The sequence below is a fragment of the Macaca mulatta genome, chromosome 5 (genome assembly GCF_049350105.2).
Source record: "Macaca mulatta isolate MMU2019108-1 chromosome 5, T2T-MMU8v2.0, whole genome shotgun sequence".
Lineage (NCBI taxonomy): Eukaryota > Metazoa > Chordata > Mammalia > Primates > Cercopithecidae > Macaca > Macaca mulatta.
In genome coordinates this window covers 62,833,367-62,849,163 of record NC_133410.1, presented here as the reverse complement: position 1 = coordinate 62,849,163, position 15,797 = coordinate 62,833,367, and the positions used below count along the sequence as shown (strand labels likewise).

Sequence of the window (15,797 nt, the reverse complement as noted above, 5' to 3'; positions counted from 1 at the left end):
CTGATACAACCACATTTGCTGACTTCAGATATAAAGGGTGTGGTGGCCATTAGGAGTATTACCTCTAGGTCAAGACTGTCCCTACTACTAAATATAATGTATTGTTAAACTAAACATAATAAAAAACAAATGTGCTTAATGAAATTGGGCAGGGGGGCCTTTTAATTTTCTTTTAAAGAAATATAAAGTTGAGAAAATTGAATGTTTTGGGTTTTTTGTGTTGCTCACTATTGTAAATCTTGCAGAAGCTAATGACTATTTAACATCTTTTTTTCCTGACAACTTTCCTTCCTCAATTTTATCTTTCCTCACAACAGCTGCAGGGAAGTCAACATTTGTGAATATCCTTAAACAAGTGTGTGAAGATTGGGAAGTGGTTCCTGAACCTGTTGCCAGATGGTGCAATGTTCAAAGTACTCAAGATGAATTTGAGGTATGAAAATAAAATTTAAGTAGATAAAAGCCTTTTGGTTTAGAGGAGCAGTAGTACTTAATCTCTTGGCTTTTTTCTTTTTCAATAAAACTTTTCAAATCTCACTTTAGGTCTGTATCTTCATCTAGGTGGTAGTTACATGGATATATATACAGTTGGCTCTCCATATCAGTGGGTTTCGGATCTGGGGATTCAACCAGTCATTAATAGAAAATATTCAGAAAAAAATAAACAATACAAAAATAAAAAATAATGAAAATAATACAGGATTACTGTTCATATAGCATTTACATTGTATTAAGTATTATAAGTAATCTAGAGATGATTTATACTATTTGGGAGGATGTGCACAGGGTATATGCAGATATTACACTATTTTACATAAAGGACTTGAACATCTATGGATGTTGGTATCTGTGTGGAACCTGGAATCAATTCTTGAGGATACTGAGGGGTGACTGTATGTATAAACATTCATTGAGGCCGGGGTTGGTGGCTCACGCTTGTAATCCCAGCATTTTGGGAGGCTGAGGCGGGTGGATCACTTTAGGTGAGGAGTTCAAGACTAGCCTGGTTAACATGGTGAAATGCCATCTCTACTAAAAATACAAAACTTAGCCAAACGTGGTGGTGGATACCTGAATCCCACCTACTTGTAAAGCTGAGGTAGGAGAATTTCTTGAACCCAGGTGGCAGAGGTTGCAGTGAGCTCAGATGGCACCACTGTGCTCCAGCCTGGGTGACAGAATGACACACTGTCTCAAAAAAAAAAAAAGGAAAGTAAAATTTATCAAGCTGTGCATTCAAGATTTATGCACAAGTAAAGTTTAAAGTTTTCTTTTTCATAAAAATTTCTTTTTTTTTTTTTTTGTTATACTTTAAGTTCTGGGATACATGTGCAGAATGTGCAGGTTTGTTACATAGGTATACACGTGCCATGATGGTTTGCTGCACCCATCAGCCCGTCATCTACATTAGGTATTTCTCCTAGTGCTATCCCTCCCCTTGCCTCCCACCCCACCGACCCCTGGTGTGTGATGTTCCCCTCCCTGTGCCCATGTGTTCTCATTGTTCAACTCCCACTTACAAGTTAGAACATGCGGTCTTTGGTTTCCTGTTCATGTGTTAGCTTGCTGAGAATGATGGTTTCCAGCTTCATCCATGTCCCTGCAAAGGACATGAACTCATTCTTTTTTTAGGGCTGCATAGTATCCCTTAGTGTATATGTGCCACATTTTCTTTATCCGGTCAATCATTGATGGGCATTTCAGTTGGTTCCCAGTCTTTGCTATTGTGAATAGTGCTGCAATAAACATACATCTGCATGTGTCTTTATGGCAGAATGATTTATAATCCTTTGGGTATATACCCAGTAATGGGATTGCTGGGTCAAATGGTATTTCTGGTTCTAGATCCTTGAGGAATCGCCACACTGTCTTCCACAGTGGTTGGACTAATTTACACTCCCACTAACGGTGTAAAAGCATTCCTATTTCTCCATATCCTCTCCAACATCTCTTGTTTCCTGACTTTTTAATGATCACTATTCTAACTGGTGTGAGATGGTATCTCATTGTGGTCTTGATTTGCATTTCTCTAATGACCAGTGATGATGAGCTTTTTTTCATATGTTTATTGGCTGCATAAATATCTTCTTTTGAAAAGTGTCTGTTCATATCCTTCACCCACTTTTTGATGGTTTTCCTTGTTTTTTTTTTCCTGTAAATTTGTTTGAGTTCTTTGTAGATTCTGGATATTAGCCCTTTGTCCGATGGGTAGATTGCAAAAATTTTCTCCCATTTTGTAGGTTGCCTGTTTACTTGGATGATAGTTTCTTTTGCTGTGCAGAAGCTCTTTAGTTTAATTAGATCTCATTTGTCAGTTTTGACTTTTGTTACCACTGCTTTTGGTATTTTAGTCATGAAGTCTTTGCCCATGCCTCTGTCCTGAATGGTATTGCGTATGTTTTCTTCTAGCGTTTTTATGATTTTAGGTCTTATGATTAAATCTTTAATCCATCTTGAGTTAATTTTTGTATAAGGTGTAAGGAAGGGGTCCAGTTTCAGTTTTCTGCATATGGCTAGCCAGTTTTCCCAACACCATTTATTAAATAGGGAATCCTTTTCCCATTGCTTGTTTTTGTCAGATTTGTCAAAGATCAGATGGCTGTAGATGTGTGGTGGTATTTCTGAGGGCTGTGTTCTATATTTTGGTCTATATATCTGTTTTGGTACCAGTGCCATGCCATTTTGGTTACTGTAGCCTTGTAGTATAGTTCGAAGTCAGGTAGTGTGATGCCTCAAGCTTTGTTCTATTTGCTTAGGATTGTCTTGGCTATATGGGCTCTTTTTTGGTTCCATATTAAATTTAAGGTAGTTTTTTCTAATTCTGTGAAGAAAGTCAATGGTAGCTTGATGGGAATAGCATTGAATCTATAAATTACTTTGGGCAGTATGGCCATTTTCATGATATTGATTTTTCCTATCTATGAGCGTGGAATGTTTTTCCATTTGTTTGTGGCCTCTCTTATTTCCTTGAGCAGTGGTTTGTAGTTCTCCTTGAAGAGGTCCTTCACATCCATTGTAAGTTGTATTCCTAGGTATTTTATTCTCTTTGTAAAACAATTGTGAATGGGAATTCACTCATGATTTGGCTCTCTGTCTATTATTGGTGTATGGGAATGCTTGTGATTTTTGTCCATTGATTTTGTATCCTGAGACTTTACTGAAGTTGCTTATCACCATAAGGGGTTTTTGGGCTGAGACGATGGGGTTTTCTAAATATACAATCATGTCATCTGCAAACAGAGATAATTTGACTTCCCCTCTTCCTATTTGAATACCTTTATTTCTTTCTCTTGCCTGATTGCCCTGGCCAGACCTTCCAATACTATATTGAATAGGAGTGGTGAGAGACGGCATCCTTGTCTTGTGCCGGTTTTCAAAGGGAATGGTATTGGTTGTGGGTTTGTCATAAATAGCTCTTATTATTTTGAGATATGTTTCATCAATACCTAGTTTATTGAGAGTTTTTAGCATGAAGGGATGTTGAATTTTGTCGAAGGCCTTTTCTGCATCTATTGAGATAATCATGCGGTTTTTGTCACTGGTTCTGTTTATGTGATGGATTACGTTAATTGATTTGCATATGTTGAACCAGCCCTGCATCCCAGGGATGAAGCTGACTTAATCGTGATGAATAAGCTTTTTAATGTGCTGCTGGATTCGGTTTGCCAGTATTTTATTGAGGATTTTCACATCAATGTTTATCAGGGATATTGGCCTGAAATTTTCTTTTTTTGTTGTGTCTCTGCCAGGTTTTTGTGTTAGGATGATGCTGGCCTCAAAAAATGAGTTAGGGAGGAGTCCCTCTTTTTCTGTTGTTTGGAATAGTTTCAGAAGGAATGGTACCACCTCCTCTTTGTACCTCTGGTAGAATTCAGCTGTGAATCTCTCTGGTCCTGGGCTTTTTTTGGTTGGTAGGATATTACTGCCTCAATTTCAGAACTTGTTATTGGCCTATTCAGGGATTCGAGTTCTACTTGGTTTAATCTTGGGAGGGCGTATATGTCCAGGAATTTATCCATTTCTTCTAGATTTTCTAGCTTATTTGCGTGGAGGTGTTTATAGTGTTCTCTCATGGTAGTTTGTATTTCTGTGGGATCAGTGGTGATCCTTTATTGTGTCTATTTGATTCTTCCCTCTTTTCTTCTTTATTAGTCTGTCTAGTGGTCTATATATTTTGTTAATCTTTTCGAAGAACCAGCTCCTGGATTCACTGATTTTTTTTTTTTAAGAGTTTTTCATGTCTCTATCTCCTTCAGTTCTGCTCTGATCTTAGTTATTTCTTGTCTTCTGCTAGCTTTTGAATTTGTTTGCTCTTGCTTCTCTAGTTCTTTTAATTGTGATGTTAGGGTGTCGATTTTAGATCTTTCCTGCTTTCTCGTGGGCATTTAGTGCTATAAATTTCCCTCTAAACACTACTTTAGCTGTGTCCCAGAGATTGTGGTACGTTACGTCTTTGTTCTCATTGGTTTCAAATAACTTATTTATTTCTGCCCTAATTTTGTTATTTACCCAGTAGTCATTGAGGAGCAGGTTGTTCAGTTTCCATGTAGTTGTGCAGTTTTGAGTGAGTTTCTTAATCCTGAGTTCTACTTTGATTGCAGTGTGGTCTGACAGACTGTTATGATTTCCATTCTTTTGCATTTGCTGAGGAATGTTTTACTTCCAATTATGTGGTCAATTTTAGGGTAAGTGCATTGTGTTACTGAGAAGAATGTATATTCTGTTGATTTGGGTAGGGAGTTCTATGGGTGTCTTTTAGGTCCGCTTGGTCCACAGCTGAGTTCAAGTCCTGAATATCCTTGTTAATTTTCTGTCTTGTTGACCTAATATTGACAGTGGGTTGTTAAAGTCTCCCACTGTTATTATGTGGAAGTCTAAGTCTCTTTGTAGGTTTCTAAGAACTTGCATTATGAATCTGGGTGCTCCTGTATTGGGTGCATATATATTTAGGATAGTTAGCTCTTCTTGTTGCATTGATCCCTTTACCATTATGTAATGCCCTTCTTTGTCTTTTTTCATCTTTCTTGATTTAAAGTCTGTTTTATCAGAGATTACGATTGCAGCCCCCTTTTTTTTTTGCTTTCCATTAGCTTGGTAAATCTCCCTCCATCCCTTTATAGCCTTTCTGTGTCTTTGCATGTGAGATGTGACTCCTGAAGACTGCACACTGATGGATCTTGACTCTATCTAATTTGCCAGTCTGTGTCTTTCAATTGGGCTATTTAGCCCATTTACATTTAAGGTTAATATTGTTATGTGTGAATTTGATCCTGTTATTATGATGCTAGCTGGTTATTTTGCCCATTAGTTGATGCAGTTTCTTCATAGTGTCAGTTGTCTTTACATTTTGGTATGTTTTTGCAGTGGCTGGTACCGGTTTTTCCTTTCCATATTTAATGCTTCCTTCAGGAGCTCTTGTAAGGCAGGCGTGGTAGTGACAAAATCCCTCAGCATTTGCTTGTCTGTAACGGATTTTATTTCTCCTTCACTTGTGAAGCTTAGTTTGACTGGATATGAAATTCTGGGTTGAAAATTCTTTTCCTTAAGAATGTTGAATGTTAGTCTACACTCTCTTCTGGCATGTAGGGTTTCTGCAGAGAGATCCACTGTTAGTCTGATGGGCTTCCCTTTGTGGGTAACCTAACCTTTCTCTCTGACTGCCCTTGACATTTTTTCCTTTATTTTAATCTTGGTGAATCTGACGATTATGTGTCCTGGGGTTGCTGTTCTCAGGGAGCATCTTTGTGATGTTCTCTATATTTCCTGAATTTGAATGTTGGCCTGAATTGCTAGGTTGGAGAAGTTCTCCTGGATAATAATCCTGAAGTGTGTTTTCCAGCTTGGTTCCACTCTCCCCGTCAGTTTCAGGTACACCAGTCAAACTAGGTTTGGTCTTTTCACATGGTCCCATATTTTTTGGGAGACTTTGTTTCTTTTCATTCTGTTTTCTCTAATCTTATTGTCACGCTTTATTTTTATTAAGTTTATCTTCAGTCTCTGATATTCTTTTTTCCACTTAATCGATTTGGCTATTGACACTTGTGTATGCTTCACTAAGTTCTCGTGCTGTGTTTTTCAGCTCCATCAGGTCATTTATGTTCTTCTGTAAACTGGTTATTCTAGTTAGCAGTTCCTGTAGCCATTTATCAAGGTTCTTAGTTCCTTGCATTGGGTCAGAACATGCTCCTTTAGCTCAGTGGAGTTTGTTTTAACCCACCTTCTGAAGCCTACTTCTGTCAATTCGTCACACTTATTCTCCGTCCAGCTTTGTTCTCTTGCTGGTGAGGAGTTGTGGTCCTTTGGAGGAGAAAAAACATTCTGGTTTTTGGAATTTTTAGCCTTTTCGCACTGGCTTTTCCTTATCTTTGTGGATTTATCTACCTTTGGTCTTTGATGTTGGTGAACCTCAGATGGGGATTTTGCGTGATTGTCCTTTTTGTTAATGTTGATGCTATTGCTTTTTGTTTGTTAGTTTCCTTCTAACAGGCCTCTCTGCTGCAGGTCTGCTGGAGTTTGCTGGAGGTCCACTCCAGATCCTGTTTGCCTGAGTATCACCAGCGGAGGCTGCAGAACAGCAAAGATTGCTGCCTGCTCCTTCCTTTGGAAGCTTTGTCCCAGAGGGGCACCTGCCAGATGCCAGCCGGAGCTCTCCTGTATGAGGTGTCTGCCGATCCCTGCTGGGAGGTGTGTCCTAGTCAGGAGGCACGGGAGTCATGGACCCTCTTGAGGATGCTGCCTGTCCCTTAGTAGAGCTCGAGCGCTGCGCTGGGAATTCCACTGCTCTCTTCAGAGCCAGCAGGCAGGAATGTTTAAGTCCCCTGAGGCTGCACTCACAGCTGCCCCTTTCCCCAGGTGCTCTGTCCTAGGGAGATGGGAGTTTGATCTATAAGTCCCTGACTGGGGCTGCTGCTTTTCTTTCAGAAATGCCCTGCCCAGAAAGGAGGAGTCTAGAGAGGCAGTCTGGCTACAGGGCTTTGCCAAGTTGTGGTGGGGTCCGCCCAGCTCAAACTTCCAGGTGGTTTTATTTACACTGTGAGGGGAAAACCGCCTACTGAAGCCTCAGTAAGAGCGGACGCCCCTCCCCCCACGAAGTGGAGCGTCCCAGGTCAACTTCAGACTGCTGTGCTGGCAGTGAGAATTTCAAGCCAGTGGATCTTAGCTTGCTGGGCTCCGTGGGGGTGGGATCTGTTGAGCAAGACCACTAGGCTCCCTGACTTCAGCCCCCTTTCTAGGAGAGTAAATGGTTCTGTGTCATTGGCATTCCAGGTGCCACTGGAGTATGAAAAAAAACTCCTGCAGCTAGCTCCATGTCTGCCCAAATGGCCGCCCAGTTTTGTGCTTGAAAACCAGGGCCCTTGTGGTGTAGGCACCCGAGGGAATCTCCTGATCTGCGGGTTTTGAAGACTGTGGGAAAAGCCTAGTATCTGGGCTGGATAGCACCATCCCTCAAGGCTTCCCTTGGCTAGGGGAGGGAGTTCCCCCACCCCTTGCACTTCCCAGGTGAGGCGATGCCCCATCCTGCTTCTGCTTGCCCTCCGTGGGCTGCACCCACTGTATAACCAGTCCCAGTGAGATGAATTGGGTACTTCAGTTGGAAATGCAGAAATCACCCGTGTTCTGCATTGGTCTCACTGGGAGCTGCAGACCAGAGCTGTTCCTATTCGGCCATCTTGCCCGGGAATCTAAAAGTTTTTAAAAAGTTAAATAAAGTTTAAAAAAATCTAATAGCAAATTAAATTCCTTCAGTGTCTTTTCTAATTTTTTTTTTTTTTTTTTTGAGATGGAGTTTCACTTTTGTTGCTCAGGCTGGAGTGCAATGGCTCGATCTCGGCTCACCACAATGTCCGCCTCCCAGGTTCAAGCAATTCTCCTGCCTCTGCCTCTGGAGTAGCTGGGATTGCAAGCATGGGCCACTGTGCCCGGCTAGTTTTTTTTGTATTTTTAGTAGAGACGGGGTTTCTCCATGTTGGTCAGGCTGGTCTTGAACTCCCGACCTCAGGTGATCTGCCTGCCTCAGTCTCCCAAAATGCTGGGATTACAGGCATGAACCACCGCGCCCGGCCTTTCAGTGTCTTTTCACGTTTTGTTTAAAAACAAGCAAATAAGGCCAGGCGTGGTGGCTCATGTCTGTAATCCCAGGACTTTGGGAGGCTGAGGCAGGCAGATCGCCTGAGGTCAGGAGTTGGAGACCAGCCCGGCCAACATGGTGAAACCCCGTCTCTACTAAACATACAAAAATTAGCTGGGCATGGTGGTGGGCGCCTGTAATCCTAGCTACTTGGGAGGCTGAGGCCAGATAATTGCTTGAACCTGGGAGGTTGCAGTGAGCCGAGATCACGCTATTACACTCCAACCTGGGTAACAGAGGTAAGACTCCATCTCAAAAAAAAAAAAAAAAAAAAAAAAAAGAAAAAGAAAAAGAAAAAGTACTATTCAGTAACTGAGTTTTACCTTTTAAACCTTTTGTCATTTACTCTCATTTCTTTTTACTTTCATTCTTGCCAGACTTTCACTCTGGGCACAAGTTTTAATTTCCCAGCTTTTTTCTATTCTGCGCTGCAAATGAGGAAGAAAGAGAATGACAGTACAGTTCCACTTTTTTATACTAAAATGTATGGTTGTATGTGTGAGAGAGACATTGCTAAGATTTTTATTTCTGGAGAAATGAGAATTGAAATTGAAAGCAAGGCCAGGTGTGGTGGCTTATGCATGTAATCCCAGAACTTTTTTTTTTTTTTTAAGTGACAGCAAGTTTATTAGGAAGGTAAAGCAATAAAGAATGGCTGCTCCATTGGCAGAGCAGCCAATCCCAGCACTTTGGGAGACTGAGGCCGGAGGATCGCTTGAGCCCAGGAGTTCGAGACCAGCCTGGGCAGCATAGGGCGACCCCATCTCTACAAAAAATTTAAAAATAAGCTAGGTGTGGTAGCCTGCACTTGGGGTTACAGCTACTTGGAAGGCTGAGGTTGTAGGATTGCTTGAGCCCAAGAAATTGAGACTGTAGTGAGCCATGCTCATGCCACTGTACCCCAGCCTGGGTGACAGCAAGACCCTGTCTAAAAGAAAAAAGAAATTGAAAACAGTAAGGCAGAAACCTTAAAAATGGAAATGTATGCTAGCAAGTTACTTTGATCAGAGGAGGACAGAAAATGGAAAAAAAAGTTTAAAAAAAATTTAGCCGTTGGTATAAGGAATTCTGGGAATAATAATTGAATATTTAAAATGTAAATCACATATGCAAAGAGGAATCACTAGCAAGATATTCCATGGACTTTGACAATATATGGTTTTGAATAATCAAAAATATTTTTTCATACACCTTCTGTTTGCCAGGCATAGCTAACTTTAGACCTAGGGCCTAATTCAGTACACATGATGTTACAATCCTTAGTACATGATGTTACAATCCTTAGGATATCCAGGACTAAATCTTAAAGGGGCTTTCTTCCCATATAGACCTCATTATCTTAAGAAATTGATGTTTTACATTTGATTTTTGGGGAAAGGCAAGGTTAGTCTACAGTAGAATTTTAAAGTGGGTAAATTTGTTTATTTGCTTCTTTTTAAAAACATTTTTGGCATTATGATGTATCTGTAGAAAAGTAGGTGATAGCTAATGTACAGTTTGAAGAACAGTTTTAAAGTTGACATCTTTATAACCATTATCCAGGTCAAGAAATACAACATTATCGTTCCAGAAATCCCTGTTTGTCTTCTCCAATCACAATATCTTCTTTCCTGCGTTACTACTCTGCTAGGGGTAATCAATCCCATTCTTTTGTGATAATAATTTTCCTGCTCCCTAAAAATTGTTTGAACATACATGAACATACCTCTAAGTATAATTTAGTTTAGTCTGTTTTTGAAGTTATATAAATGGAATTACATTGTTTGTATTTTTTCTCTCGCTTCTTTTACTTAATACATTTATGAAATTTGTCCGTATTGTTATATGCAGCTATAGCTTGTTTATTTTCAGCTATATAGGATTGAATTTTGTTTTTTAAAAATACTGTTTTTTTGAGACAGGATTTCACTCAGTTGCCCAGGTAAAGTGCAGTGGCACAGCCATGGTTCACTGCAGCCTCGACCTCCCCAGGCTCGGGTGATCCTCCCTCCTCAGCCTCCAGAGTAGCTAGCACCATAGGCCACCACACCTGTGTGCCACCACACTTGGCTAATTTTTGTATTTTTTATAGAGATGGGGTTTTGCCATGTTACCCAGGCTGGTTTCAAACTCCTGGGTTCAAGTGATTTGCCCATCTTGGCCTCCCAGAGTGTTGGGATTACAGGCGTGAGCCACTGTGTGGGGCCTATAGTATTTAATTTTATTCGTATATCACTGTTTGTTCATTTTATACCTTTAATTGATTTTTGAATGATTTCCAGTTTAGTTACTCATATAAACAGCATTGCTCTGAACGTAAATTCACTTGCATACATGCAAAAGTTTCTGTAGGAATAAGAAGTAAAATTACTAGGAATGTTATGATGCCTGTTTTCCCAACTGGCTTTCCAGTTTTCTCTCCCCACAGTGTAATCAAGCTCTCATTAATCCATGTCTTTGCCAGCATTTAGTAGTGTCTGGCTTTCTCATTTTTGTCATTCTGCTGAGTGGTTACTATTTTTTTGTTTAATTTGTATTTCCCCGCTTGCTAATGAGGCTGTGTTCCTTTTCATATGTTTATTAGGCATTTTGATTTTTGTGAAGTGCCCACTTGGGTCCTTTTGCCCATTTTCCTCTGGGCCATCTGTCTTCTCTCACTGCATTTTTTATATAGCTTTTTGCTGAAGTGCCTACTCAAGTTTGCTTACCTTTTGAAAGGAGAGACTTAAGTTCTAAAAGCAACTCTTTTTCCTTTTATTTCTGGGGTCAGCTGTCAGTGCAGTTATCCTCAGGTATTAGAAACTAACCAGATTAAACCAATGTTGGAAAATAGAGGGTATTCTTAAACAGGGTATTGGACTAGGTGACCTCCATTTAAGGTCTGCTGACACATTTGTCATTTGACTCTCAGCATGCCTCACATTAACCAAGGGCACAGAAACTGATAAATAAAACCAAAATGCCAAAAATTTTAATTTGCAGAAAGAAATGTAATCATTAAGGTAATTGAATTTAGATCAGTTTATTCTTTATTTGGTTCATAATTCTCAACCAGTGGAAGGAAGTCATAAGAATCTCTGGGAGCTAAACAATTTGAACACTTGAGATAGAGTGTGGAAAAATAGATAACAGTAACTGGGAAGGGTAGGTGGAGGGGAGGGGGAAGATGAAGAGGAGTGAGTTAAAGTATACAGACATACAGGAAGCTTGAAGAAATAATTCAGTGTTTTACAGCAGAGTAGAATGCAAAAATATATTGTACTCTGGTGATGGACACCCTGAATATCTTGATTTGATTACTGCACATTATGTACAGGTACAAAATTTCTCATGTATTCCACAATTTGCACACACAAGAAAGAATCTCAGGGATTTGAGTGCTTTTTAAAATAACAATCCCTTGGAGGTTCAAATATGTGGGATGCCTCCTAGTTAAAAGTCATCACCCTAGTGAATCACTGTTATTGTTGGGAGTATATTGAACCCTTTAGTTAGATTGCAGAGAAGTTGAAAAACATTGCTTTCATATACAAGACAAGACAATTTATAATAAGGTTGTCTGTTGAGCTTGGAATCAGAGCCCAGAGGAATTAGTTAAATCATGTTAATCAGACTATGTCATCAGATTATGATGCTTTAATACATTTGTCTTCATTTTAAGACTTAATGGCTTTCTGAATCTGATATCCATGTTTATGGAATGGGGCGTTTTCTTTCCATATACTAGAGTCAGAATGCCAAACTGGCCATTCTTTATAACTAGCATGCAGGTGATCCTATTATTATTAACATATTCTTTTATCAGACAGTTTATTGTAATCTGGTCATATCTTCATGATGTTACAATTTGATTACCTTTGTTGGAGTCTGGTGCACATTCTTGGAAGGTGGCCTCAGCTGTTTTGTGTGTATTGGGGACTGCTACATTGTTAATTCTCTGTGCTTCTGTAAACAGTTTCACACTGTGGGGATAGTATTTCTGGGATAGAGTGGTGGAATATGAGGATGGTTGGGTGGGTGGCTTCCCTGTATCTTTGGATATTTTCTTCCACTAAACTCAAGAAGTGAGATTTTATTTCTTCATCCAGTAGTCCTTCCCCAGATTCATCCTTGATCTATTCCTTGAGGTTATAGTATGAACCACCCACTATTCAAATGTCAGTTTTTCTTAGAATGCTCTTAGTGATGAGAAGTGACTGTTTTCAGACCTTGGCAAGGTCAGTCCTACTTTGGATGTTCTCATTTCATCACACTTCTTGGCATTTGTAGATTTGGAAGAATTGGGCCTTTGGTACCTCTGATGTCTTCCTTTAGCAACTTATTGTGCATCCATATGCTTAGCTTTTGCTGGTTCAGCTTTTTTTTTTTTTTTTAACCTGCCACCTAGTGGCCAAAATGTTGCTATACAATTGATAAGGTACCACTAATTTTGGCAAAATAGTAAGAGGCAAAGCACCAAAGAAGATTATGTAATCTCTCCCTTCTCCAAATCACTCTTGGTAAGAATGATCTTTAAAACATACCACTCAGATTATTAGCAATCTTGGTATGGAATGTTTTTTAAAATAATAATAATGTACTTTATATGGTGATTTATGTTATTATTTAGGCCCAAAGCTTTGATTTAATTGTTTCCTTTTAGCTTATTTTTGAGATATGCAGACTGCTAGGAAGCTGTCTCTTTTTTTTTCATTGAGCTGAATTCTTTTGGAGGATCACTGTTACTAATTGTGAAGTACTATTTTACTTTTATTTTTTTTTTTTTTTTTTTTTTTTTTTTTTTTTGAGACGGAGTCTCGCTGTGTCGCCCACGCTGGAGTGCAGTGGCGCGATCTCTGCTCACTGCAAGCTCCACCTCCCGGGTTTACGCCATTCTCCCGCCTCAGCCTCCAAGTAGCTGGGACTACAGGCGCCCGCCACCTCGCCCGGCTAGTTTTTTTGTATTTTTGGTAGAGACGGGGTTTCACCATGTTAGCCAGGATGGTCTCGATCTTCTGACCTCGTGATCCACCCGCCTCGGCCTCCCAAAGTGCTGGGATTACAGGCTTGAGCCACCGCGCCCGGCATATTTTACTTTTAATTAAAAAAGATATTTTTAAATTTACAGATAAAAATTATATTTAATTTTATATTCATATGTAAATTATATATAAGATAAAAATTATATTTAATTTTATATTCATATGTAAATTATATATAATATAAAAATTATATTTATGGTATACAACATGATGTTTTAAAATATGTCTACATTGTGGAATGGTTAAACCAAGCTAATTAACATATACATTACCAATACTATTTTACTTTTATCCAACACTTCTTACCGCTGGTAAGCCACTGAAAAACTAGAAACTATGATAAAGAAGGTGTAAACCATACTTATTTATGACACAACAGCATATTTTTTACTTTTAATAAGTCATTCTTTTTTTTTTTTTTGAGACAGAGTCTCGTTCTGTTGCTCAGGCTGAAGTGCAGTGGTGTGATCTTGGCTCACTGCAACCTCTGCCTCCTGGGTTCAAGTGATTTTCTTGCCTCAGCCTCCCAAGTAGCTGGAGCTGGGATTACAGGTGTGTGCCACCACGCCTGGCTAATTTTTGTAATTTTAGTAGACATGGGGTTTCACCATGTTGGTCAGGCTGGTCTTGAACTCCTGACCTCAAGTGATCCACCCATCTTGGCCTCCCAAAGTGCTGGGATTACAGGTGTGAGCCACTGCTCTGGCCCAATAAGTCGTTATTGAAAATTAGTTAAGAGTGCTTGATAAAGCACTTCCACTTGTACCTTTTGAATTGATGTGATAACTTTTGTTGGCTTGTATTTTTTTGAGTCTTGCTTTGTTGTCCAGGCTAGAGTACAATGGTGAACCTCAGCTCACTGCAGCCTCCGCCTCCTGGGCTCAAGTGATCCTCCCACCTCAACCTCCTCAGTAGCTGGGACTATAGGCCCGCACCGACATGCCCGGCTAATTTTTGTATTTTTTATAGAGATAGGATTTTGCCAATGTTGCCCAGGCTTGTCTCAAACTCCTGGGATCAAGCAGTCTGCCTGCCTCAGCCTCCCAAAGTGCTGGAATTAGGTGTATGAGTCACCATTCCTGGCCTGTTGGCTATTTTATAATTATCTTATTTGGTAGACTCTGATCTTTTACAATTGAACTTAATTCAACTCTTTTGCAATGTTTACAAAGATTAGACTTAGAATTAAAAGATAAATGATTTTATAGCTGACCTTGATATTTCTGTTTTTCACTTACCTTGGCAATAATCTGTACTTCCTATAAAACAAATATTCTTTCATAAAGTGACAATGGATATGTATTATAGAGACAGAATAAAAATTATCCATAATCCTACCACTCTGTATGTATCTTTTACATAGTTGAAATAATAATGTAATATATTACATTTTGGCGGAGGTGATACATAATTTTAAAAATATTATAAAGTAATACTTGTTTACTGTTTGAAGTTAAGGAAATATTAGAAATTATCAAAAGACAGGAATAAAACTTACCTATAACCTTATTATCCAGAGATAACCATAGATCTTACTTGATAAAACAGTATATACAGTTTTGTATTTTGTTTCTTCCCCGTCCCCCATAATATTTATATGTTAGGGCAATTAAAATTATCATTAAAAATTTACTGTAAATGATTTTTAACGGCAGCCTAATTTATTGTATGCATGTACTATTATTAATATAAATGCCTAATAATAGTGAAATGATAACCTATTCGCTTAGCTCTGTGATAAATACCTTTGTGGTTAAATCTGTATTCTAGATTATATCTTTTTGTTTGTTTGTTTTTTGAGATGGAGTCTCGCTCTGTCACCCAGGCTGGAGTGCAGCCATCTGGACTCACTGCAAGCTCTGCCTCCCAGGTTCACACCATTCTCCTGCCTCAGCCTCCTGAGTAGCTGGGACTACAGGCGCCCGCACCACGCCCCGCTAATTTTTCTTTCGTATTTTTAGTAGAGACTAAAATTTCACTGTGTTTCACTGTGTTAGCCGGGATGGTCTTCATCTCCTGACCTTGTGATCCACCCTCCTCGGCCTCCCAAAATGCTGGGATTACAGGCGTAAGCCATTGTGCCTGGCTTAGATTATTTCTTTAAAGTAAATTTTCAAAAGTGGAATTAATTGGGCCAAAAGGTACAGATTTTTTTTTCCCACAAATGTAGCTAAGCTGCTTTCTATCTAACAGTGTTCTACCAATTTGTATTCAGTGTAGTTTCACTCTGACACATTCATATTTTTTTCTGGATAGTTTGCAGAGGGAAAAACTTGATAAAATAAACATTCAGTTTGGTAAAGATGATGCACAGTAGTTTTCAGATTTTTTTTTTCTTTCTTTCTTTTTTTTTTTTTTTGAGACAAGATTCTTGCTCTGTTACCCAGGCTGGAGTGCAGTGGCACAGTCTTGGCTCACTGCAACCTCCACCTGCCAGGCATAAGCAATTCTCCCACCTCAACCTCTGGAGTAGCTGGGATTACAGGTGCACACCACCATACCTGGCTAATTTTTTGTAGAGACAGGGTTTTGCCATGTTGCCCACGCTGGTCTGGAACTCCTGAGCTTCAGTGATCCGCCTGCTTCGGACTCCCAAAGTGCTGGGATTATAGGCCTGAGCTGTCTCACCTGGCTGGATAAATTTTTAATATGTATTTTATTCTTAACAT

General features: G+C 39.4%; 1 protein-coding gene across 1 annotated transcript in view; it reads left to right on the top strand.

Annotated features, from left to right (window-relative positions):
• Nucleotides 1-15,797, top strand: part of DCK (deoxycytidine kinase) — a 30,389-nt gene that overhangs the window by 4,001 nt on the left and 10,591 nt on the right. Inside the window, 1 exon segment of the mRNA NM_001257554.1 lies at nucleotides 318-433. Coding sequence (NP_001244483.1) covers nucleotides 318-433 — 116 coding nt within the window.